Source organism: Chiloscyllium plagiosum, unplaced genomic scaffold (genome assembly GCF_037043375.1).
Source record: "Chiloscyllium plagiosum isolate Xiang-an unplaced genomic scaffold, Cpla_swu_hap1 HiC_scaffold_3, whole genome shotgun sequence".
NCBI lineage: Eukaryota > Metazoa > Chordata > Chondrichthyes > Orectolobiformes > Hemiscylliidae > Chiloscyllium > Chiloscyllium plagiosum.
Window position 1 is genome coordinate 86,180,637 of NW_028270141.1, and position 26,402 is coordinate 86,207,038.

A 26,402-nucleotide genomic window follows, 5' to 3' on the forward strand; every position below is an offset into this window, starting at 1 on the left:
GCCGGAAATGGTATCACTCACTGATGAATCACTGCAGAAAGGCTGCAGTGTTATGTTTTCAATAAGCCCCTCAGGAGACCACCGCATGCTGGTTTGTCCATTTATGAATAAAATCGTCGAATCCCTACTGTGTGGAAGCAAGCCATTCAGCCCATTGAGTCCACACTGACTCTCTGAAGAGTATCCCATCCAGTCCCACCCTATGACCCTATCCCCAAAACTCTGCAATTTCCCTGGCTAACCCACCCAACCTACGCATTCCTGGACACTTTGGGCAATTTAGCATGACCAATTCACCTACCTGCACATCTTTGGATTGTGGAAGGAAACCGAAGCACCTGGAGGAAGCCCATGCAGACACGTGGAGAATTTGCAAACTCTACTCAGTCATCTGACAGTGGAATCAATCCCAGGTCCCTGATGCTGTGAGGCAGCAGTACTAAACATTGAGCCACCATGCTGCCCATACCCAAAATAAATAAGCATCAGTTAACAATAACAGCAAAGGTAAGGGACCAAGAAGGTAAAAAGAACTAAATTTAGACCACGTACTTGCATGACAGCCCTGTTCATTTATTTTACATGAGACTATTCAGAATTAGTGTACTATGAAGAAGAAGAAAAGATCTCTGGAGGAACAAGAAAACAATGGGATATACCAAAAGATAAAAACAAAGAACTGCAGATGCTGGAAGTCAAAAACACAAACAGAAATTGCTGGAAAAACTCAGCAAATCCGGCAGCACTTTGAGTCGTAGATTCATACAGCACAGAAACAGAACCCTCAATCTAACTCATTTGTAGGGACCAGACATCCCGATCTGACCTAGCCCCATTTACCAGCACTTGACCCATTTCACTCTAAACCCTTCCTATTCATATACCGATCCAGATGCCTTTTAAATGTTGTAATTGAACCAGCCTCCACCACTTCCTCTGGCCTCTCCTTCCATTCCTGCAGAACCCTTTGTGTGAAAATGTTGCCTCTCAGGTCCTTATTAAATCCTTCCCCTCTCACCTTAAATCTATGCCCTCTGGTTTTGGTTTCCCCATCCTGGGAAAAAAGACCTTGGCTATTCACCCAAAACATGCCCCTCATGAATTTATAAACCTCTATAAAGTCACCCCTCGGCCTCTGACACTCCAAGGAAAAGAGCCCCAGCCTATTCAGCCTCTCCCCATAACGCAAGCTGTACAGTCTCAGCAACATGCTTGTAAATCTTTTCTGAACTCAAGTTTAACAACATCCCTTCTGCAGAATTGTACAGAGTACTCTGAAAGTGGCCTCACCAATGTCCTGTACAGCTGCAACATGACGCTAATGCACTGACCAATGAAGGCAAGTGTGCCAAAGGCCTTCTTCACCATCCTGTCCACCTGCCACTCCTCTTTCAAGGATTTATGCTCCTGCACCCAAAGGATTCCCTGTTTGGCAACATTTCCCATTAACCGTATAAGTCCTGCTATGGTTTGGCTTACCAAAAGGCAACACCACACATTTATGTAAATTAAACATCACCTGCCACTCTCTGGCCCATTGTTTTTTCTCCACAAGATCACATGGGCCAGAGTTAACATTTTTGGTCCAGTGGCCCTTCTTCAGAACTGATGTATCAGAGGTTGGTTACTAATTAATACAACTGTAAAATTGATATTGTTTCCATCCTTCCAAAACCAAAATCCCCCCAGTTTTAAATATGCCAATCTCACACAGAATGATTGGCAGAGATCCTTGGGGGTAAGTGAGGAAGAAGGTAAAAACAGTGCCATAACACAGGAATACAAGACCACAAAAGACAGAAATGACCTTATCTCAGATACTGCCAAATCTCTTGTGCCAGTTATGTTTGGAGTCATCTCCACTTTTCTACCACTCCCTATTTTCCTGGATTCCCTGACTGGCAAAAACTTGTGTACCACACATAAATATAATCATCAATGGAGTATCTACAAAGGTAAAGTCACCACAGTCTAACTGGGCTGTGGGGTTGCTCTCTCATTAGAGAGATACAACTGGTGGAGGTTTAACCTGAGGAAGAGTTTGAAAAGGATATGCCTTCATGGTAACCTCAGCCTGTATGGGAATTGAACCCACACTGTTAGCATCACCCTGCATCGCAAACCAGCTATCTAACCAACTGAGCTAACTGAACCCAATGAGCAGCTATAATACTATATGCTCGAAAACTTCAAAGATGTACAGTTGAGTGAAGAAATTTATCTTATATCAGTCTTATGTGATTGAATCATTGGCTTTAAACTGCATCCCAATATTCCAACCAGCAGAAAAAAAACTTTAGTTGTTGCCCTGACAAGTCCCTGATAGCATTCTGTATGTTTCAATGACAACCACCTGATGAAGGAGCGGTGCTCCGAAAGCCAGTGCTTCCAATTAAACCTGTTGGACTATAACCTGGTGTTGGGTGATTTTTAACTTTGTACACCCCAGTCCAAAACCGGTGTCTCCAAATCAATGAGATCACCTCTCTTTCTTCAAAACTCCAGAGAATATAGACTTAGTTTACTTTGCCTCTCCACATAGAACAACTCTCTCAACTCAGGGACCATGTTAATGAACTGTCCATACTGCCTCAAAAGTAAATATATTATTCTTGAAATGTAGAAGCAAAAAAGTATGATATTTCAAGTGTGATCTCAAAACCCTGTACAGTTGTGGCAAGATTCTCTTTTCCTGTACTGTAATCCATTTGCCTTCCACATTGTTGCTGCATTGGCATGTTAACTTACTTTGTTCCTTATACAAGTACACCCAGATCTCTGAATATCAAAATATTCAAGGTTAATTTCTTTCTATAAAAAATATCTACTCTTATATCTTTGCAACCAAGGTGAATAATCTTACAATTCCCCACATTATATGCCATTTGCCACTCACTTAACCTGTCTTCCTCTTTGCATGGTAAAAATGTCAAATATTAGGGGATATAGGTTTAAAGTAAAGGGGATAAGTTTAAAAGAGGTGTGAGAGGCAAGTTTTTTTATCCAGAGGGTGGTAAACTCTGGAATGCATTTCCAGACATGATGGTGGAGGCAGATACAATAACAACCTTTTAACAGGCATCCTGACAGATATATGAATTGGCAGGGAATAGAAGGTATGGACAGCTTAGCAGCTAAAAATGTTTTTAGTTTTAGGAAAGCATAATCTTTTGACACAGTCTAGATGGGCCTGTTCCTAAGCTATATGGTCCTTTGTTCTATACCTGAGGCACCAGCACTAAGCTTTGAGATGCTCCACTAGTCACAGCCTGATGATTTGCGAGCATCCATTAGTGCATACATTTTGCTTCTTGGCTGTTAACCAATCCTCTATCCATGCAAATTATCCCTAATCTGGGAGCACTGACCTTGCATATTAACTATTAGTGTGACAAGTTATCAAATGCCTTTAGGAAATGTAGCATGTATGCTACATTTACTGATTCCTTTATTCTAGCTTACTAGTGCACCCTCAAAAGCTCTAATAATTGTTTAATGAAAGAGAAAACTCTTTCTCTTTCATTAAACTATACTGACTGTCAGATAATTTTATGAATTCTGTAGTGCGTTGTTAAAACTTCCCTAAGTATTAGATTATAAACATTTTTTGATGACGACTGTCCGATTAAATGTCCTGTAGTTTCCCCATTTTCTCATTGCCTCCTAACACCTGGTGACCAACCCCATCTATTGAATGGTAAGCTGTGAAATATCATGACAAAAGTGGTCTTTTCTGAACAAACCAGAGTCCTTGCACAGCCAACTTTTACAATTACAGCCTCTGTGGAAACCCCTTTGCACTTGTGATCAAACACAAATAACTCTGTGCATTACCAAGCAGCGTCACCTCTACAGACTAATCATCTTAAAAACCTCGCAAATGGCTCTAGGGAGTTGCATTTGCTAAATATTAAATTAAATCTCTTCCTCCTTTCTTGAATATTGGTGTCATATTACTAACTTCCAATCTGCTAGAACCATTCAAGAATGCTGGGAAGTTTGGAAGATCATAGCCAGAGAATCAACTATCCTTGAGGCATCACTTCTAGAATCATACATGTGGCCGTCAGATCCTAAGAATTCATCAGATTTCAGCCCCTTAAATATGTCTATCCTGCTGGTGTAAGTTAACTTAATTTCCTCATTTTTTTTAAGCAATTATGTTATCCTCCAGTTCTGAGAAGCAACTTGTGTCTTCTTCTGTGAAAATATTTGTTCAGTGCATATGTAATTTCCTTACACCCAACAAGAATTGCTCCTATATTTGCTTCCAAGATCCTTGTTTACTTTAGCTATTCTCTTCCTTTTTATATATTTATGAAAGTTACTATTCTTTCTGCCCATCTTGCTCTCATATTCTACTTTATATTTTTTTGCTGGTTTCTAAACTAGACCCTATCCTCAGACTTGACACTACTACCACCCTTTGCAACTTTATAAACCTCCCAACAGCCTGAACCTAAATAAAGCTTTCAAGATGACTAATGTTCTCCATACAATGTCCTAAACCTGTCAGTCTGACAGAGATAAATAGCTCAATTTGCCTTTACCTTCCAATAATCCTGGCATATGCGTTTGCTTAAAATAACTTAACCTGTGAGGCAGATGTTGAGGCACAAAAATTTATCTAATAGATGACTATTATATTATCAAATAGATGACTATTATATTGTTTAATTTTTTATAGTTTTATAGTTTTAACGGTGTATTCACACTGATACAGCAAAACAGGATACACTGCTGGGTTTTCTACAGCCCAAATATTGTGCCTCAACATCTGCCTCACAGGTTAAGTTATTTTAAGCAAACGCATATGCCAGGATTATTGGAAGGTAAAGGCAAATTGAAATATTTCTCCTTAGGAATCCAGGTTCTTCAGCCCTTCTTATTAGTAGTTACAGGCAGAAGCAGGCTGTCAACACATATAAACAATGCCAGGATTAGTATACAGCATACCATTAACAGCTTGAATGATGGAGAAATTTTCAATACAGTCCTGACAAGGGCTGATTGGCATCTTCTATGCACTTCACATTATTTTCATTGAAGGAAGTTTATCCATGCTGTATATGAAAGCCGAGCCCCCAACTATAAGGAATCAGGGTCTGTACACAACCATTGCAACATTATACCAGCTACTTCAGATTATTCTTTAATATTAATCATGTGGGTTAATAGAAGTTTTTATAGAATTATTGAAACAAGTTGATAACAAAACAGTGAAAGCTACCCACAAGAACAGAGCACAGCTAACTGTGTACAGGAACCAAAGTCGGTCTAACTTTGCTGGAATGTTGTAAGAGGAGAACGATTGACATCTCTGTGTAAAAGGCTGGAATAATGGGGTCAGAGACGTCATTTCTTTAGTCTGAAAACGTACTCTGCAACATTTGCAACAGATAACAGCTCCAAATTTCAAAATTGGATGATGCAAGAAGGAAAGATGATCAAAATCTGCCCAAGCAGGGAAGCTGTGTATGTTTGTGGGTAAGCCAGTGATTGGTTTTATAAGGTTTAATAGTTTTGGAATTGCAATAAGATAAAAGAGAGACTGTTCTTGTGTGTACGTAAGGCAATACGGCCATAAAACATGGAAGCATAAGTAGCCCACTCAACTCATCGAGTCTGCTCCAGTATTCAATGAGGTCATAGCTGACCTAATACTCCTTGTTATCATTTCCTGCCTTTTCTCAGATTTTGAGTTCACTTAAGCATGCTACATAAAACTCCACTGAGTAATAAGGACCATGCTTGAAATTGATGATCATTCAATACTTTGCACAATTATTCTTTGCAAGCAGAAAAAGTTAGATAAAGAATGTGGATATGGACATAAAGAATATCATTGCAGGAACACCAACATTACCACAAAGATAAACAAACCATGTCAGATACTAATAAAACTACCATCGAGAAATAAACCTGTGTTGTCCTTTATAGGAGTGGTGTGTTGGTATGGGTGCAACACCTTCCACTTTTTCAATTATCATGAGTGCCCATCATTTATTTTGCGCTCCCACAATCTGCAAGTCATTTATTGGACACAAGCAGCCACTTTACTACAAGTACCATGTGACTAATTTATCAACTTCATTTGTAATAATATGCTCTTTTCCCAGTCTTTCCCTTAAGTCTGGTACATTGTATGTGCTATCAAAATTCTTAATCATTAGCTTCTTCTGCTAAATGAATATGCTGAATATCTTTTGGTTGTCAGTTGAAGTCCTTGTATCACCCAGGGCTTGCTCCTGTGGGATCTTTAAATTCACTTAGCCATCCTTACTATCATTGTGACTGGCTGTCATATGAGATGTCAATCTATTGCCATTTGCACAAAGAGTTACATGGATGTAACAGTTGTGGCATCACACTGAGACACAACAGACCTGAACATGAAGTTGGGTTTAGGTCAATTGAGCATGTCTGGAAGCAAATATCAATAGTTTTCATTTACATAGCACCTTTGAAATAATTAAATATTCAAGATTCCTTATAGAAGCATTATAAAATAAAACAAAGCACTAAGTCACATCAGAAGATGGCCAAGACGTGTGAGCAAATAGGTAGCTATTGATGACTGCCTTCAAACAGAGAAGATAGGAAGGAAGACAGGCAGGGAGATTCAGGGAGGAACTCTAGGACTTTGCATCTAGACAGATGAAGAGTCATCCATCATTGGTGAAATGATTCAAATAAAGGATCCTCAAGAAGCAGATTTAGAGCAGTACACAGGTATCACAGAGGGCTGGAGGAGATGGCAGATATAGGGAGGAGTGAGGCCATGGAGGCATTTGAAAATAGCGGTGAAAAGTTTGATATTGTGGAAGAGCCAAATATAGTACTAGCTACCCAGGACTTCCCAACAACCCAAGTGAACAATATTTGGTAGAAGTTGAGAATAGGGAAGTGGAGTTTTGCTGACCTCAGGTTTACAGAAAGCAAAGGGAAGCTGGCCAGAAATGCATTGGAATAGACAAGTCTAAAGGTAACAAAATGCATGAATGAAGGCTTCAACAGCAGCTGAACAGAGGCAGAGCTACAGTTACAGAGAATAAATAGCCAGCCTTAGTCATTTCACTATCACCCAACGTTAACTTACCACAACTTCCAGCCTTCTTCAATGAGTCCAAATTTTTCAGCCTACCTAAAGTCCAGTACTGAATGAGCAGAAATTTCCTCCAACTAAGCACTTAGGTCCACTCCTCTTCCTTGTAATTAGGGGAGGCTGAGCCAAACTGAACATCTAACTTTATTGTCATATTTGACCCAAAGTTCAGCTTCTGACTACACATCAGAGCTAGCACAAAGAAAATCAATTTCCTGCTCTGTAACATCTCTTGATTTTGCCCCTGCTGCAGTTCATCTACTGTTGAAACATATAAATGCATTTGTTATCACCAGACTTGACTATTCCAATGTTGTCCAATTGGCACCATACTTCCATTCTCCAAAGATTTTAAATTCTGCTGCCCACATCTTAACATGCACAAAACCCCAATCATCTATCTTCTGTCTACATAAGAATATATAAAGGACACAGAATCAGGCTATTCAGTCACTTGCTCTGCCATTCAGTCAGCTTACGGTTGATCGGAGTGTAGCCTCAACTTCACATTCATACTTATCTATAATAACCACTGATTTCCTTGCTTATTGACTTCACTGGCATCCATTGGGACTGCAAATGACATGCTTCCATATCAGTCAATGCGTTCTGAAATGGCCGATAAGTCCAATTTGCAATCTGTGGACTTTGCTGTATACAGAGCAGTTGCGTTTGGAAGTTCAGGTGGATAAATTGCCAATATTGCAACTTCCCCTTTTTGAGTTCCCAACAAAGGCTCCTAACATTTTTGGAATATTTCAAATGCATTCCTAGTCACAAGCCAGGACTCCCCTGAGTCGAATGGGATGTTTGACTTTTTCAGGGATGCTTTGACAATATCCTTACAGCACTTCTGTTGTCATTCTGGGAGTCACTTTAGCCTGTAACATTGTTAGCTCCTGGCTGAGCAACATCTCGAGGATTTAAACTTCTTATCCTTGTTTGTAATTATCTCCATGGCTTCGCCCCTCACTATCTATATAATTACCTCCAGCTCTACAACCTTGAGAAATATGTGTACTCATCTAATTGTGGATTCACACACAGTGACTTCATATATTAAGGGGAGATAGTGGCATGTTGATATCATTATTGGACTAATACTCCAGACGCCTAAGATAATGGCCTAGAGTCATGGAATTAAATGAATAAATCAGAGATTCCAGCTAATCTAATGATGAGCATGAAATGATTGTAGCGAAAATCCACCTAGCTCACTGAACCCCTTTAAGGAAGGAAATCTACTGTCCTTACCTAATATGGCATACAAATGATTTCACACTCACAGAAATATGGTTGATCCTTAACTACTTTCTGAAATTGCCTAATAAGCCACTTTGCTGTATCAAAACACTATAAAATCTAAAAATATGAAGCAAATCAAACAGACCACCTGACAACCACCTCAGTAATGAAAATGACAATGGAGTTTGCATGTTTTCCCCATGTCTGCATGGGTTTCCTCCGGGTGCTCCTGTTTTGTCCCACAATCCAAAGATGTGCAGGTGAGATGGATTAGCTATGCTAAATTGTCTGTAGTGTCTAGGGATGTGCAGATTAAATAGATTAGCCATGGGAAACTGCAGGGTAATGGAAATAGGGTGGTTCTTTTTGGAGGATCAGTACAGATTCAATAGGCTGAATGGCCACTTTCTGCATGGTAGGGATTCTATGATTCTATGAGGAGAAAGTGAGGTCTGCAGATGCTGGAGATCAGAGCTGGAAATGTGTTGCTGGAAAAGCGCAGCAGGTCAGGCAGCATCCAGGGAACAGGAGAATCGACGTTTCGGGCATAAGCCCTTCTTCAGGAATCAGGATTCCTGAAGAAGGGCTTATGCCCGAAACGTCGATTCTCCTGTTCCCTGGATGCTGCCTGACCTGCTGCGCTTTTCCAGCAACACATTTCCAGTTCCGATTCTATGATTCTATCAAAGGCAGCCTTATTGATCCTGCAAAGTTCTCCTTACCAACATCTAGGACCTTATGAAAAGATTGGAGAGCTGTTTCACTAAATAGTCAAGCACCAGCCTGACATAAACATATCCACAGAATGAAATATGACAGGCAATGTCCAAGACAGGCTACCCATCCCTGGGTATGTTCTGTCCCACCAGGGACAGTGGTACAGTAGTATACAAATCAAGAAAGAATTGCTCTGAGAGTCTTAAAACTTGATTCTGGATGCCATGAAGTTTCATGGTATCAAATCAGATGAGGAGATTTGCATGCCCTTCTGATTAGACCTACCCAATTCCTCAGCTGGTGAATTAGCATGACACCACATTGAACATTGAATGTGGGAACAGCATGTACTCTTGGGTTGGATAGGGGACTTCAATCTCACTCAGTTTGAATTCTGCCAGCATCACCCAGTTTCCGGCCTCGTTACAACCTTGGTTCATACATATACAAAAGATTTTAACTCCAAAGTAGATGCAAGATTGATCATCCGTATCTTTAAGGCTTCATTTGATGAGCATGGATCAAGAAGCCCTAGCACAACAGAAGTCAATGGGAATTGGGAAAAATCTCTCCATTGGTTGGAGTCATGCCTCGCACAAAGAAAATGATTGTGGTTGTTGGAGGTCAATCATCTCAGTTCCTCAATGTCCTAGACCCAACCATCTTCGCCTGTTTCTACAATGATATATCTCCATCAGAATACAAATATTTAGCACCATTCACAATTCCTCAGATACTTAAGTACTGTAGTGTGTCCACTTGCAGCAAGATCTGAACAACATCCAGTCTGAGGCTGTGAAATGACAAATAGCATGATCTGGATAAATGCTTCAGGCAATGACCTTCTGAAAGAAGAGAAAATCTACCCTTGGCATTCAATAATCTTTACCATAACTGAATCCCACATCAGCATCAATCTGAGGCTTGCCACTGCAGAAACTAAACTGGGCCAACCATATCTACATCGTAGCTAGAACAGCAAGTCAGACTCCAGGAAATCAGTCAGTCAGTCATCCCCTATCTTCCTAATGCCTAGCCACCATCTACAAGACAAGTCAGGAATGTCATGGAAGTTATTTCAGTTACCTGGATGGGTACAGCTCTCGCCACACTGAAGAATCTCATTACAATTCAGAAGAAAGCAGCCTGCTTGATTGACACCCCACCACAACCTACACCATTCATTCCCTTCATCACCACTTCTCTAACTCTCTTTCTTCCTTTCCACCAACTTCTTTTAATTGAGGGCCCAGTGACCCTTATAGTCAGACAGTCATAGAGGTGTACAGCATGGAAACAGACCCTTTAGTCCAATTTGACCATGCCGACCAGATATCCTAACCTAATCTAGTCCCATTTGCCAGCACTGGGCCCATTTTCCTCTAAACCCTTCCTATTCATATACCCATACAGATGTCTTTTAAATGCTGTAATTATACCAGCCTCCACCACTTCCTCTGGCAGTTCATTCATATGAAAAAGTTGCCCCTTAGGTCCCTTTTATATCTTTCTCCTCTCACCCTAAACCTATGCCCTCTAGTTCTGGACTTGCCCCACTCCAGGGAATAGACTTTCTCTATTTACCCTATCCATGCCCCTCAAAATTTTATAAACCTCTATAAGATCACCCCTCAGCCTCCGATGCTCCAGGGAAAACAGCCCCAGCCTGTTCAGCCTCTCCCTATAGCTCAAATCCTCCAACGCTGGCAGCATCCTCGTAAATCTTTTCTGAACTCTTGCAAGTTTCACAACATCCTTCTGATGGAAAGGATACCAGAATTGCACACAATATTCCAAACGTGGCCTAATCAATGTCCTGTACAGCCGTAACATGACCTCCCAACTCCTGTACTCAATACTCTGAACGATAACGGAAAGCATACCAAATGCCTTCATCACTATCCTATCTACCTGTGATTATACTTTTAAGAAGCTATTAACCTGCACTCCAAGGTCTCTCGGTTCAGCAACACTTCCCAGGATTGTACCATTAAGTGTATAAGTCCTGTTAGGATTTGCTTCTTTAGTTCTAGAACCAGAATTGAAGAAGGGTCACTGGACTTGAAACATTGACTCTGCTTTCTCTCTACACATGCTGCCAGATCTTTTATTTATTTATTCATTTTGTGGGATGTGGGTAGTGCTGGTTGGCCAGCATTTATTGCCCGTCCATAGTTGCCCTTGAGAAGGTGGTGAGCTGCCTTCTTGAACTGTTCAGTTTACCTTTTGAAGGTTGACCCAAAATGCCATTAGGGAGGGAATTCCAGGATTTTGACCCAGCGACAGTGAAGGAATGATGATATATTTCCAAGTAAGGATGGACAGTGACTTGGAGGGGAATGTGAGGTGGTGGCGTTCCCATGTATCTGATGCCCTTGTCCTTCTAGATGGATGTGGCGAGGGTTTGGAAGGTGCTGTCTGAGGATCTTTGGTGAATTTCTGCAGTGAGTCTTGTAGATCGCACGCACTGTTGCTACTCAGCGTTGATGATGGAGGGAGTGGATGCTTGTGGATGTGGTGCCAATCAAGCGGGCTGCTTTGTTCTGGATGGTGTCAAGCCTCTTGAGTGCTGTTGGGGCTGCACTATCCAGGCATTTGGGAGGTATTCTATCACACTACTGACTGGTGCCATGTAGATGGTGGACAGGCTTTCAGGAGTCAGGAGATGAGTTACTCACCGTAGTATTCCTAGTCTCTGACCTGTTCTTGGAACCATTGTGTTTAAGTGGTGAGTCTAGTTCAGTTTTTGATCAATGGTAACTTCCAGGATGTTGATAGCAGGGGATTCAGTGATGGCAACATCATTGAATGTCAAGGGACGGTAGTTCGATTGTCTCTTATTGGTGATGGTCATTGCCCTGGCATTTGTGTGGTGCGAATGTTACTTGCCACTTGGCAGCCCAAGCCTGGATATTGTCCAGATTTTGTTGCCTTTGAACACGGTTTGCTTCAGTGTCTGAGGAGTCACAATTGGTGCTGAACATTGTGCAATCATTGGCGAACATCCCCACTTCTGATTTTGTGATGGAGGGAAGGTTATTAGTGAAGCAGCTGAAGATGGTTAAAGCTAGGACACCACCTTGAACTCCTGCAGAGATGTCCTGGAGCTGAGATGACTGACCTCCAACAACCATGACCATCTTTACTTGTGTCAGGTACGACTCTCACCACCGGACAGTTTGCCTCTAGATACCCACTGATTCCAGTTTTGCTAGGGCTCTTTGTTGCCACACTCAGTCGAATGCAACCTTGATATCTGGGTTTCTCCAGCAATCTCTGATTTCATTTCAGATTTCCAGCATCCGCAGTTATAGTGTCTTGGAAGCATGCAGCATAAAAATAGACCCTTCCATCCAACCAGTCCATGCCAGCCATAATCCCAAACTAAATTAGGCCCACCTGCCTGCCCACTTGGCCAATATCCCTCCAAACATTTCTTAATAACTGTAAGAAATCTAGAAGTAAATCTTGAAATATGTCTAAACCTCAGGTGCAAATGTTCTGACAGCGTTCAGCAATGCTTGCTTTTGTTTAGGATCCTGAGTGAAGTTCATTTGAATCTCTATCCTACTAATTCATGATTTGGATGATGCCGGTGTTGAACTGGGCTGTACAAAGTTAAAAATCCACACAACACCAGGTTATAGTCCAACAGGTTTATTTGGAGGCACCAGCTTTCGAAGCGCTGCTTCTTCATCAGGTGGTTGTGGAGCAGAATCATAGAGCACAGAATTTATAGCACCAGGATTGCAGTGTCATGGAATGTAATAATTAAACAAATTTAGCTTTAGTCTTTCATCTTTTAGAGTGATCATTTTAAATTCCTTCATATATGCAAATCCCAGAGTTTTTTAAAGTTACATTCTTAAGATAGCTTTGAACAATAGGCGCCCACACTAGGTGTGTGTGTGCACGCGCACACTAGTATGGGTGTGTGTGAGAGTTTATAATGCAGTGGGGTCACCTGTAGTGCGACATGAACCAAGGTCCTGGATGAGACCATCCCCATGGGTATCGAACTTGGCTATCAGCATCTGCTCGGCCACTCTGCGTTGTTATGTATTCTGAAGTCTGCCTAGGAGGATGGTCAACTGAAGGTCCAAGGCCGAATGTCCTGACTGCTGAAGTGTTCCCCGACTGGGTGGTTTTGTGAACATAACCAGCCGTTCGGGGAACACTTCAGCATTCCAGGACACTCAGCCTCCAGCCTCCGGGTGACTATCCTCCAAGGCAGACTTCGAAAGAGGAAACAACACAAAGTGGCCGAGCAGAGGCCAATAAACAAGTTCGGTACCCATGGGGATGGTCTCATCCAGGACCTTGGGTTCATGTCGCACTACAGGTGACCCCATTGCACTACACACTCACACAAGTGCGTGCCCACACACACCCTCCTACAGACCCATGAAGACCCTCTCTCATATAAAAGCTCTCTCTCATATGCACACACATACACACCCCACACTCGCACATGCACCCTCTCACAGACTTGTACCCCATTTAACTCACACCCTCTCACAGACACTCACACCCCCGCTCCCCCCCACCTCCCCCACCCCACACACACACACACACACACACACACACACACACACACACACACACACACACACACACACACACACACACACACACGTCTGTGGGGTGAATTTGCACTTGCTGATTTACATTTGATTTTGCTCAAAAACTGCATAAATCCATGCAAAATTCTGTGAATCCCACTTCAGAAACAGAATCAGTCTGACCTAAGATTGGGAAACAGACAGACTTTAACTTCACACCTTTAATGCATTACCTGAGCTGAGATGGCACCTATTGTTAAAAGCTATCTTGAGAATGTAACTTTAAAAAACTTCTGGGATTCACATATGAAGGAACCAAAACTAAAATTATCATTCTAAAAGATGAAAGACTTAAGCTAAATTTGTTTAATCTTGGGGTGGCACGGTGGCTCAGTGGTTAGCACTGTTGCCTCACAGTACCAGGGACCCGAGTTCAATTCCAGCCTTGGGCAACTGTCTGTGTGGAGTTTGCACATTCTCCCCATGTCTGTGTGGGTTTCCACAGTGCTCTGGCTTCCTCCCACAGTGCAAAGATGTGCTGGTCAGGTGAATTGGCCATGCTAAATTGCCCATAGTGTTAGGTGCTTTAGTCAGAGGGAAATGGGTTTGGGTGGGTTACTCTTCAGAGGGTCAGTGTGGACTTGTTGGGCCGAAGGGGCTGTTTACACACTGTAGGCAATCTAATCTAATCCTTTACATTCCATGACACTGCAATCCTGGTGCTATAAATTCTGTGCTCTATGATTCTGCTCCACAACCACCTGATGAAGAAGCAGCGCTTCGAAAGCTAGTGCCTCCAAATAAACCTGTTGGACTATAACCTGGTGTTGTGTGGATTTTTAAGTACTAATTCAATGTGGTTGCATTGCTCAAATAAATTAAATTTCTGCTTTACAACTAATCTCGTTACATCATTGAGAAATTTATAGATGTATGGAATTATTGCACAAAAACAGATCATGCATCCCAAACATCCTTAAAATGTCTCCTCCCACCTTCATCTAACTCTATCAGCACAAACTCAATTCCTTTCTCCCCAGTTTTGTTGAGTATCCAAACAAATGCCTGCAATTTGCCTCAACTTTTTATTTTTGTGGCAAATTTCACATTCCACTCTGAATAACAATTCTCCAGATTTTCCTATTGAATTTAAGTGACTACTTATGCTGTACCTCCTAGTTAACTGATTAGAGAATGAACAAATGGCGATATATGAGAAAAGATAATTTTGTAGTGGCTGGGATCTGAAGTCCACTACCTTAACAGCAGGGAATTGGATTATTATCTAAAAAGAGAAAGATTGCGGGAATAAGCAAGGGAGTGGGACTACCTGAGCACCTGTTGCAGTGAGCCACATGGACACAGTGAGCCAAATAGCCACTTTCTGTTGTGTAACCATTTTGACAGTATCTGGAACTCACTGCCTGAAAGAGATATTTAAGAACTGGATGAGCACTTGAAGAAACACCATTGCAAACAAAGCTTCAGGCCAAGTGCTGCAAAAAGGTAGTGGAATTCAGAAGAACCTCGATTATCCAAAGGACATGGGCAGGGTTTCTTTCGTTCAGTTAATCAAATGCCGGGTAATTGATGTGTGGCTATGTTATCCAGCATCGGGACATTGCGATCTTGTTCGGATGATCCGAAGTTCGGTTAATCGAATGCCAGATAATCGAGGTTCCTCTGGACATGGATGTTTGATGACTGGCACAGATACAATGGGCCAAAAGGTCTCTTTCTGTGTGTGAAGTTCTCTATAACTCTAATATTCTGTGGGTACAATTTCTCTCCTTGCTGGTGGTGGTGAGGAGGATGGGGACGCGGAGAAAGAGCAAATAATGGGGCAGCTTGGCCCCAGAGAGATATGGACCCCTTTCCCATCACTTCAGCAATTTAGCTTTGGGGGAAAAAAGGCTCATGAGCAACCTTCTCCAGCTGCCACCATTTTAGGGCCCTTAGTGGTCAATTAAAAAATTAGTTTCGGGCCTAATCCCACCACCAGCATGATTACCTGCCTTCCCAGCAGGCAAGAGTAGATTTTGTTTTCTCAACCGGGAAGCCTGGGAGACCAGGTTCTCCGGTTGTGAGGGGAGGTGGGGCAGGTCAAAATATTTCAAGCATGGAGATAAGAGGGTGGCCTCAGATATCCTCTCTCCATGACAATTAATCCACAAGCCACCCCAATAAAATATTTCTTTGACAATGATACAGCTCTTCATTGCTGTGCAACCTTGGTCTACATTAACACCCATTAGCTCCCCAAGACTGAGAGCATCTGATTGGCTGGCAGTATCAGGTTGGCTGGGCTCCAGTACTGAGGCTCATGAATTGACAAGAAATACCTAATTGGTGCATGTCCCAGCAGGTTTTTACAATTGGTGTGAGTGGAGGTTAATCACAGCCGAATTCCAGAGGTGAGTAACTGCCCTTGACGTCAAGACTGCATTTGAGTGTGACATCATGGAGCCCAAGAAAAACTGGGAGCCAATCAGGGAGAACAGTCTCCATTTGTTGGATTCATACCTAGTACAGAGGAAGATGGTTGTCATTGTTGGAGGTCAGTCATCTCAGCTCCCAGGCATCTCTACAGGGTTCCTCAGGCCAACCATCTTTAGCTGCTTTAGAGTCATAGAAATGTTCGCCACATAAATATACCCATTGGTTCAATTCGTCCATGTCGGCCAGATATCCTAGATAAATCTAGTCCCATTTGCCAGCATTTAGCCCATATCCCTCTATACCATTCCTAATCATATACCCATCCAGATGCCTGTTAAAAAGTTGTCATTGTATCAGCCTCCACCACATCCTTTGGCAGCTCATTCCACACACACACTGCCCTCTGCATGAAAAGGTTGCCCTTTAGGTCCCTTTTAAATCTTTCCCCTCTGACCTGAAACCTTTACTCTCGAGTTTTGGATTCCCGTATCCAGGCAAAAAGACTTTGTCTATTCACCCTATCCATGCCCCTCATGATTTTATAAGCTTCTATAAGGTCATCCCTCAGCCTCCGTTACTCCAGGGAAAACAGCCCCAGCCTATTCAACCTCTCCCTATCGCTCAAACCGTCCGACCCTGGCAACATCCTTGTAAATTTTTTCTGAACCCTTTCAAGTTCCATAACTTCCTTCTTATAGTAGGGAGTACCAAAGTGGGTACAGTATTCCAAAAGTGATGACATTCCCTCTATCATAAGGTCAGAAGTAGAGATGTTTACTAATGATTGTCCCATTCACAACTCCTCACAAACCGAAGCAGTCCATGACCAAATGCAGCAAGACTTAAGACAATATCCAGGCCTGGGCTGGCAAATGGCAAGTAATATTTTCATCACACAAGGCAGGCAATGATAAGCAAGACAGAATCTAACCATCACTCCTTGTCATTTAAAGGTACTAATATTGCTGAATTCATCACTAATCACATGACCAGAAACTGAACTGGACTATCCATGTGGTGAAGAATAATGAGCCAGGAATCCTGCACTAAATAACTCATCTCCTGAGTCCCCAAAGCCTATCCAACATTTACAAGGCACAAGTCAGGAACATGATGGACTACTCCCCATTTGCCTAAATGCATGCAGCTCCAACAATACCTGAAAAGCTCAACACAATCTTAAAGAACACAGCCTGCTTGATAAGTGTCACATCCATTAACATGTACCAACGACACTCCTCATAGGCTGTGTACCATCTACAAAATGCACTGCAGAATTCACCAAGGCTCCTGAGATAGCACCTTTCGCTACCATCTCAAAGGGATAGCAGCAGAGATACATGGGAACATCACAACCTGCAAGTTCTCCTCCAAGCAGGACACTTTTACACTTTGGAAATATAATACTATTCCTTTACTATTGCTGGGTCAAAGTCCTGGATGTCTGTCTCTAACAGAGTTATGGCTCTGCCTACACCAAATGGACCTCAACAATTCAAGAAGGCAGCTCACCACCATCTTGTCAAGTGCATCTAGGGATGGGCAGTAAACACTGTCACAGTTTGTGCTCCTGCACCCATGATTGAATAATAAAGTCACCTGCTTAATGTCAGAGCATTTAGTCGCAGCCTGTGATGCTAGTTCCAAGCGTTCATACAAATAGAGGCGTTTCCTCGACATCTACCTCTGTATGATCTTCTTCACAACCTTAAACTTTCTATCAGATCATCCATTATTCTGCCTTCCAGTAATCAGGGAGTTGAACATGGGAACATGCAAAACTCTGAAGCATAACAGTTCACATGAGGAATTTTGATTTAATGATCCAAGGACATAAATCATACAATTAAGCATTGAACTGTGAAGATCAACTCCATGATTGGGAGCATAAGATCAGCTTATAGGAGAAGCAATTTCACTAAACTTCAAAGATCATTGAATACATTTACAAAACCTCTAACAGGTAACACCAATGCAACTATATGCAACTCTCCTGGGAAGGAATTAGTTTAAAATTAAATACTTTGTTGTAGGTTGTTGGCAGGTTTGTGTCATGTTAAAGAGGAGCAGTACAAATAATCATCTCTGAGTCTCTATGTATTTGCAGAAACTAACAAGTTTCTTACCAGATTTAGGGTACGTCACAATAAAGACATCTGTGTCCTTTATTTCAAAATGTTCCAGTTGTTCTAAATGTTCTTTCGTGTAGATAGTGGAAACAAAGTTACAGCCTTTGTACTGAAAGTAGTAATTGTTTGTCTTGGACATTCTTGCACGGTTGAGAAATCTGCAAAAGGCAAACATCAACAATCTTACCCAGTTTTAAGTCTTTTAAAATGAGGAAAAAAGGCAATTTGTTTGCACCACTCAATATAGATTATCACTGAATAACATGGCTATATCCTAATGGAGTATTTTACTATCAATTGCCCCAAGTCGCCAGTTTAACAAGCCTATTCCCTAACTGTCCTCAATTTAAGATTGTCAGATGTTCAAATTACCATAGGCAAATCCCAACCTATATCCAGAACCTTACAACCGACAGCACTCTGAAGACTCAATGTTTCTTTAACTCTGTCCTTTTGTACAAACTTAAAAATCACACAACACCAGATTATAGTCCAACAGGTTTATTTGGAAGCACTAGGTTTTGGAGCGACGCTCCTTCATCAGGTGGTTGTTGAAAGCTAGTGCTTCCAAATAAATCTGTTGGAATTTAACCTGTTGGTGTGTGATTTTTAACTTTGTACACCCCAATCCAACACCGGCGTCTCCAAATCTGTCCTTGGATGTGCCTCAGAACATTGGATTTATGCAAGGCTTTTAACCCAAAAATAAGTTAATCTGGCTTTTGTTACTGTAGTCAGAACAGTATTAAGCAGAATCATTCAGATCAAGCCTACCTTGTTTTCTCATTTTCAGCAACGATTTAAATGTTTTAAAGAGGATATGGACAGATTACTAAATGGATGCAAATTTAGAATATGTAAAAAAAACCTACGAGTGGTGAACTGTGTCATAGAGATGTACAGAATGGAAACAGACCCTTCGGTCCAACGTGTCCATGCTGACCAGATATTCCAACCCAATCTAGTCCCACTACCAGCACCCGGCCCATATCTCTCCAAACCCTTCTGATTCATTTACCCATCCAGATGCCTTTTAAATTTTGCAATTGTACCAGCCTCCACCACTTCCTCTGGCAGCTCATTCCATACATGTACCACCCTCTGCGAGAAAAAGTTGCCCCTTAAGTCTCTTTTATATCTTTCCCCTCTCACCCTAAACCTATGCCGTCTAGATCTGGACTCACTCAGCCCAGGGAAAAGACTTTGTCTACTTATCCTATCCACGCCCCTCATGATTTTATAAACCGCTATAAGGTCACCCCTCAGCCTCCGACGCTCCAGGGAAAATAGCCCCAGCCTTTTCAGTGTCTTTCTATAGCTCAAATCCTCCAACCCTGGCAACATCCTCGTAAATCTTTTCTGAAACCTTTCAAGGTTTGCAAATTCCTTCCGATAAGAAAGAGACCAGAATTGCACGCAATATTCCAAAAGTGGCCTAACCAATGGCCTGTACAGCCGCAACATGACCTCCCAACTCCTGTACTCAATACTCTGACCAATAAAGGAAAACATATCAAACACCTTCTTCACTATCCTATCTAATTGCAACTCTACTTTCAAGGAGCTATGAACCTGCACTCCAAGGTCTCTTTGTTCAGCAACACTCCCTAGGACCTTACCATTAAGTGTACAAGTCCTGCTAAGATTTGCTTTCCCAAAATGCAGCACCTCGCATTTATCTGAATTAAACTCCAGCTGCTGCTCCTCAGGCCTTTGGCCCATCTGATGAAGATCCATGATCCATACTTGAGCAGCTTCTAATCCCTTGGGCAGAATTCCCTACCAGGGTGGTAAGAAGGGGAAATAATGAGGCAATGTAGTCTTGGAGAGAAACTCACTGCCTTCCTGCAGTCTTGATAATTATATTCTGAGAACAAAGTTCCTTGGGTGACTTTCTCAACCTGCCAACACTTATCATTCTTAAGTGATCAATTAATGGCCATTTCAAAGCCTCAACTCACCATCACCCCAATCAGTTTATTTCACAGTGAACTAGAAAGATGGCCAGTTTCTCAATGGAAAAACCAAGGGAGAGCTGCTTACTGCCCTAATCTGAGGACAAACAGAGGCACAGATGGGGAAAAGGAGGATGCCTCTGAAAGCCCTGTTGTTTTCTCTGACCTCCATCTCTCCCTCTGGGTTCAGACTAAACAAAAAATGAGAAATGTCTGCTTAAAGCTTAAAGCACAAATTACTAAAAATTAGGCACATAATGTTAAGTGAAAGTAGGTGTCAGAATGACAGCTTCAGTATCATGCACAAAACTTTTCATGGAAAAATTCAGCAAGCTTGGCATCAACTGTGGGGAGAAAGCAGAGTTAACGTTTCGCTCCAGTGACTTTTCTTCAGAACGCTTCAAAACTGAAGAAGGATCACAAGACCTAAAATGTTAATTCTGCTTTCTCTCCACAGATGCTGGCAGACTTGCTGAGATTTTCTAGCAATTTCTGTTTTTGTTTCTGAATTCAAGTATCCACAGTTTTTTGGGGTTTTTTAAAAAAAGTTTTCATGTTGCGCAGTCAAGGATTCTTGACTTCACCCATAGTTCCTGCCGCTTTTATTTCAGTCGAGCATCTAACTCTGGTGACAACAGGAGTTGGGGAGTCTTCTATAATGTCTCAGGGTATGGAGTGTACCAGGAAATCACAACTGTTCCTCAAACTGATTTGGAGATGCTGGTGTTGGACTGGGGTGTACAAAGTTAAAAATAATACAACACCAGGTTATAATCCAACAGGTTTATTTGGAAGCTATAAATTCTGTGTCTTACAATTGTGTACTCCACAACCACCTGATGAAGGAGCAGCACTCCGAAAGCTAGTGCTTCCAATTAAACCTGTTGGACTATAACCTGGTGTGTGTGATTTTTAACTTTCCTCAGACTGGCCCTGATTGAAGCTCAATGCCATTCTAACCTAACTGATATATGAATGCTGTGAAGTAATAGCATGCAAGACAACTGTTGTTGTGGTTCTGTTCGCCGAGCTGGGAATTTGTGTTGCAGACGTTTCGTCCCCTGTCTAGGTGACATCCTCAGTGCTTGGGAGCCTCCTGTGAAGCTGTGGTGTTTCCTCCGGCATTTATAGTGATTTGTCTCTGCCGCTTCCGGTTGTCAGTTCCAGCTGTCCGTTGCAGTGGTCTGTATATTGGGTCCAGGTCGACGTGCTTATTGATTGAATCTGTGGATGAGTGCCATGCCTCTAGGAATTCCCTGGCTGTTCTCTGTTTGACTTGTCCGATAATAGTAGTGCTGTCCTATAATAGTAGTAGACAACACTACTATTATAGGACAAGCCAAACAGAGAATTCCTAGAGGCATGGCACTCATCCGCAGATTCAATCAATAAGCACATCGACCTGGACCCAATATACCGACCACTGCAAAGGACAGCTGGACTGACAACCAGAAGTGGCAGATTCAAACCACTACAAATTCCTGAGGAAAGATCACAGAAGCGCTTCACAGGAGGCTTCCAAGCACTGAGGATGTCACCTAGACAGAGGACGAAACGTCTGCAACACAAATTCCCAACTCGGCGAACAGAACCACAACAATGAGCACCCGAGCTACAAATCTTCTCACAAACTTTGAATGCAAGACAACTGTTTTGCAAGCCTTCAACATAATAAATGAGTGTGAATCTAACTGGTTTGTTCTGGTATAGGTTTTAGGCTAACTAATTTCTTTACAAATGCAGAAAACATTTGTTTTTTCTGGCAGGATCACTTGCATTAATTACATTTTATTCTTCAGGTCAATGTGAATACAGATCCACTTCCTTAGAAGATAGAATTTGTGTCTTGCCGTACCTTCACGTGGCCATCCTTCCACCTTTCATCCTTCATCTACTCAGCACATTTTTCTCTTCCTGTCTTCCTCATGTTGTGAAACTTGAAAGGGTTCAGAAAAGATTTACAAGGACGTTGCCAGGGTTGGAGGATTTGAGCTATAGGGAGAAGCTTAGCAGGCTGGGGCTGTTTTCCCTGGAGCATCGGAGGCTGAGGGGTGACCTTGTAGAGGTTTACAAAATTATGAGGGGCATGGATAGGATAAATAGGCAAAATCTTTTCCCTGGGGCCGAGGAGACCAGAACTAGACGGCATAGGTTTTGGGTGAGAGGGGAAAGATATAAAAGAGACCTACGAAGCAACGTTTTTCACACAGAGAGTGGTACGTGTATGGAATGAGCTGCCAGAGGAAGTGGTGGAGGCTGGTACAATTGCAACATTTAAGAGGCATTCAGATGGATATATGAATAGGAAGGGTTTGGAGGGATACAGGATGGGTGCTGCCAGGTGGGACTAGTTTGGGTTGGGATATGTGGTCGGCATGGACGGGTTGGACCGAAGGGTCTGTTTCCATGCTGTACATCTCTATGACTTTATACTCTGGGATCAATTCTTCACAGAACAAATATCCGTACTGAAAACTTGCTTGAAAATTGCTTCTTAAAGACAAAAACACTAGTAAGGAGCACAGTTATCTTATTTTCTTCATACTCCTGCTAATATTTTCAAACTCATGTTGGCAGGATATCTATCAGGGAAAGGAAATCTGTGGATTGAACTTTCAGACAGGAAATGAAAAAAAAATCAAAGGGCAATGAAACAATAATCATGACAATGAGTTTCATTTCTGATTAAAATCGTGCAAATAGGAAGTAAGCAGTTTTGTAGGAACCAGTGAATTGTCTCACGAACTGCCTTAGGGAAGAATGAACACCACATCACCAGATGGAAAATCATATCACAAAATATGTAAATAATATCTGGAACTAATTTAGACTGAGCTTGAAAGTAACAGGAGGTGATATTAAGCGACCTAAATGGAAAAATAAAAGCTCAGGTTCAGTAATCTTGAAAACAAGTAAATAGATATGATTGTGCTGACAACTGGCATTACTGAATCTACCAAAGCTTGTGGAGTCAGAAGGGAGTCAGTTGATTAATATACCAGCGCTTATTACATTAGGGGCATTTCTAAAATACTCACCTAACTTAACAATGCTCATTGCTAAAATCCATTTTTATGATGTGCAGGCCTGGAGTTAGGTCGACAAGACCCACTTCTTATTTTAGCCGACAAATTGCTCAGTGGGATGCACTTGGCCTTTTGATGGTCAACATTGACCAATATGATGAAAACTCAAGAGTACCTGACCTCAGACATTCTGGAGTTATTTACTACATAAGGAACATCTGAAAGCAGCTGGGTGAATACAAGAAGAGCTAATAATGTTTGACTTCCTGTTATGGAAGAGAGGGGAGGAGCAATGGAGTTAGTTTAGCAAGTCCCAGAGTCATCATAAATTTAAACATGTTATGCAGAATTCCTCAATTTCCTTCTGAGTTCTGAGGAAGGTTCACTCGACCTGAAATGTTAACTCTGATCTTTCTCCACAGATGCTGCCAGACCTTTTCCAGTAATTTCTGATTTGGGTCCCCAATTTACCCGTCTTTTAAGACCAGGATAACAAAGCAAGGAGTAGATTTGTGTACTAAACAAGAATTACTAGTACTGTAAAGTCTAGTTACAGATAAACTATCATGAATCATTGACATATAACTCTACTAGATAAGACTCTAACCCCTTTATACACCTCTAACAGACACACAAAAGGTATAGGAATTATGGGTAGACGGGAAAACTGAGAGGACAGCTCAATGTTGTCTAACTATGAGGTTCACTGAGGTGATCCTTTTGCTTGTCCAAATTTCCTGCATAATGATTTCTCTCCTTTCCAGTACTTTCATTGGCCTGCACGAAGCACAGAGCAACTGGTTCACAATCTATAAAATCTCTGACTTATTAGGGGAAAATCAATAGCTTACAGTAAATGGTGAGGGAAATAGATTAGGTTTAAGATGTGCAGGTTAGGTGAATTGGCCATGCTAAACTGCCCATGGTGTAGGTTATTAGTCAGGCGTAAATATACTGTGGTGAAATGGGTTTGGGTGGGTTGCTCTTCAGAGGGTCGGTGTGGACTTGTTGGGCTGAAGGGCCTGTTTCCACACTATAGGAATTATAATTCTAATTCTTTAGGTAGTTTCTACTGCATGAGAAAGCACACAACATCACTTCTCAGATGACTTCTGGCTACATCATTCATATCTACAAGCTGTCCAGCTAATTGGGAAGCAATGGCAATTTGTGTCAGGTAAAAGGCCTTGACATTGACCAATGGTAGGCTAATCAGTTACTTTTTCCTGGCTGAATCTCACTTCTATACATCCCCTGGTGCCCATTCATCTGCAACTAAACCTGTCCCAGTGGTTGAACAAGCAACAGTGTAAGTAGCACTTACAAGAAATGCTGGTAGTTTGCTTTTAATACATTCTAGGTCTTTGGTTTTTAAAGCAGTTGCTTTCTCACTTCTGTCATAATCAAAAACACAGTAAATTCGGAAAATATGCTCCTTACAATAGAAATGCAACGCAGACTCTGCTAAATTACAAGAGTTACTGGTCAATTATACACCTGTACGATTAACACTTTCCAGGCACAATCCCTAGCCCATATTGAGTTAAACTGGTCTCAGTTAAAATGTTCTGATGTAAAGGTTATTAAAAGTTAATGATCCTTATCGAGGAACCCCTGCTGGAAAGGGTACGCCAGGAGACAGAAGATGAGATCTGAATCAGGTTGTACTGTTTTTCATGATGAGGTAATGCATTTATTCTCATCCGAGATCAGCTTCTTTGCTGTATCACAAGCAGATCTTTGAACGAAGCATATTCTACCCACTTTGTGTTCATTCTCAACTCCAGTCTAGTTCCTGGAGTTAAAGTTATTGAAATCATTAAGTCAGACGCTGGAGCTATTTATGGCAATCTGACCAGCGGACCTTTGAACTTCATCCTCTTCTCTTGTTAATGCCTACTGTCCACAACTGGATTCCTGGCATTCCTGACGTCCAGTGCCAAGGTATGAATATAACAATACTTTATAGATGTCGTACTGCCCAGCTTCAAAGAGGCAATACTCAGCTGTCACAGATGCACTTAACTGACTCTGAAAACAAGCTACCTTATATAAAGTCTACATCATAGGCCAGCATCAACTTGCCTCTCCTACCCATTAAGTTCTGTATTTCTTTCAGTCATTCCCCAATTTGTATTTGTTATCTCCTTACCTAGTTTATGATTGTTTCTCACTCCATCCACAGTTAAAGTACCTACAGCTCAGAAAGAAAACATCATTTGGCCCAACAAGACCATACTCGGGTTTATTTTCCACAGTAGCCTCTTCACACCCTTCATTCTTCTTACCTTATCAGCACAGCCTGCTGTTTCCTTCTCCCCAATTTGTGTAGCTCTCTCTTAAATTCATCTGTGCAAGTCATTTCAACTATTCCTAAGGGCAGCAAATTTCACATTCCAACCATTGGCTGCATATGAAGGTTCCTTCTGAATTCACTTTGGCTATCTTATATTTATGATCCTGAGTTCTAGCTTCACTAACAAGTGGTAACATTATCTCTGGTCTGATTTTAACTCTTTTCCAGGCATGTTTTTTTGTTAACTTTAACCTCATCTTTCTCTCACAACCAACAACCAAATGATAGAAAAGGAAATACTCTAGGGGTAATCCAGCCCAGTGTTTTAGTCTTTGTTACAATTGCTGCCACAAGAAGGCATTCATGTTTTGAGCAGAGTGACAATTAGAATGGGGAGTAGTTTTCCAGACAGGGAGGCCACGAGAATGAGGACCCGTTTCCCAGGCAGTTGGCCACTAGAGCAGCAACTGGATTACTGGGTAATTTGGCTACTAGAGTAGACACTAAACATCAACTTGACTGAAAAAACATAAAGATTCCTTAACTCTATTGATGTCTAGAACAAAAAAACCAAGGAAACGATGCTAAATCTTTACAAATCACTGCTTAGGCCTCAGATGTGCTGTGCGCAATTCTGGAAGGATGTCAAGGCTTTCAAGAGAATGCATATACGTCATTTACTAGAATGATAAACATTAGTCATGTAGGGAGACTAGAGAACGTCCAAGTGTGTTCCTTGGAATAGTGAAGTTTAAGAGAAATAAACAGAAGAGCTAGAGTAGAAATTAGATTACTTACAGCGTGGAAACAACAAGTCCACACTGACCCTCCAAAGAGCAACCCACCCAGACCCATTCCCCTAAATTTACCCCTTCACCTAACACATCGGGCAATTCAGCATGGCCAATTCACCTAACCTGCACATTTT

General features: G+C 41.7%; 1 protein-coding gene across 7 annotated transcripts in view; it reads right to left on the bottom strand.

The window, feature by feature from the left end:
* The window catches only part of LOC122546175 (amine sulfotransferase-like), a 124,461-nt gene that overhangs the window by 42,019 nt on the left and 56,040 nt on the right, over positions 1 to 26,402 (bottom strand). For all 7 annotated transcript variants that reach the window (XR_015753794.1, XM_087981281.1, XM_043685007.2 and 4 more), the window contains one exon: positions 18,195 to 18,355. Coding sequence is in view for 6 of the 7 variants with exons in the window: in XM_043684981.2 (XP_043540916.2) it covers positions 18,195 to 18,355 (161 nt within the window). In the remaining variant the exon portion in view is untranslated. The remainder of the gene's footprint in view (positions 1 to 18,194; positions 18,356 to 26,402) is intronic.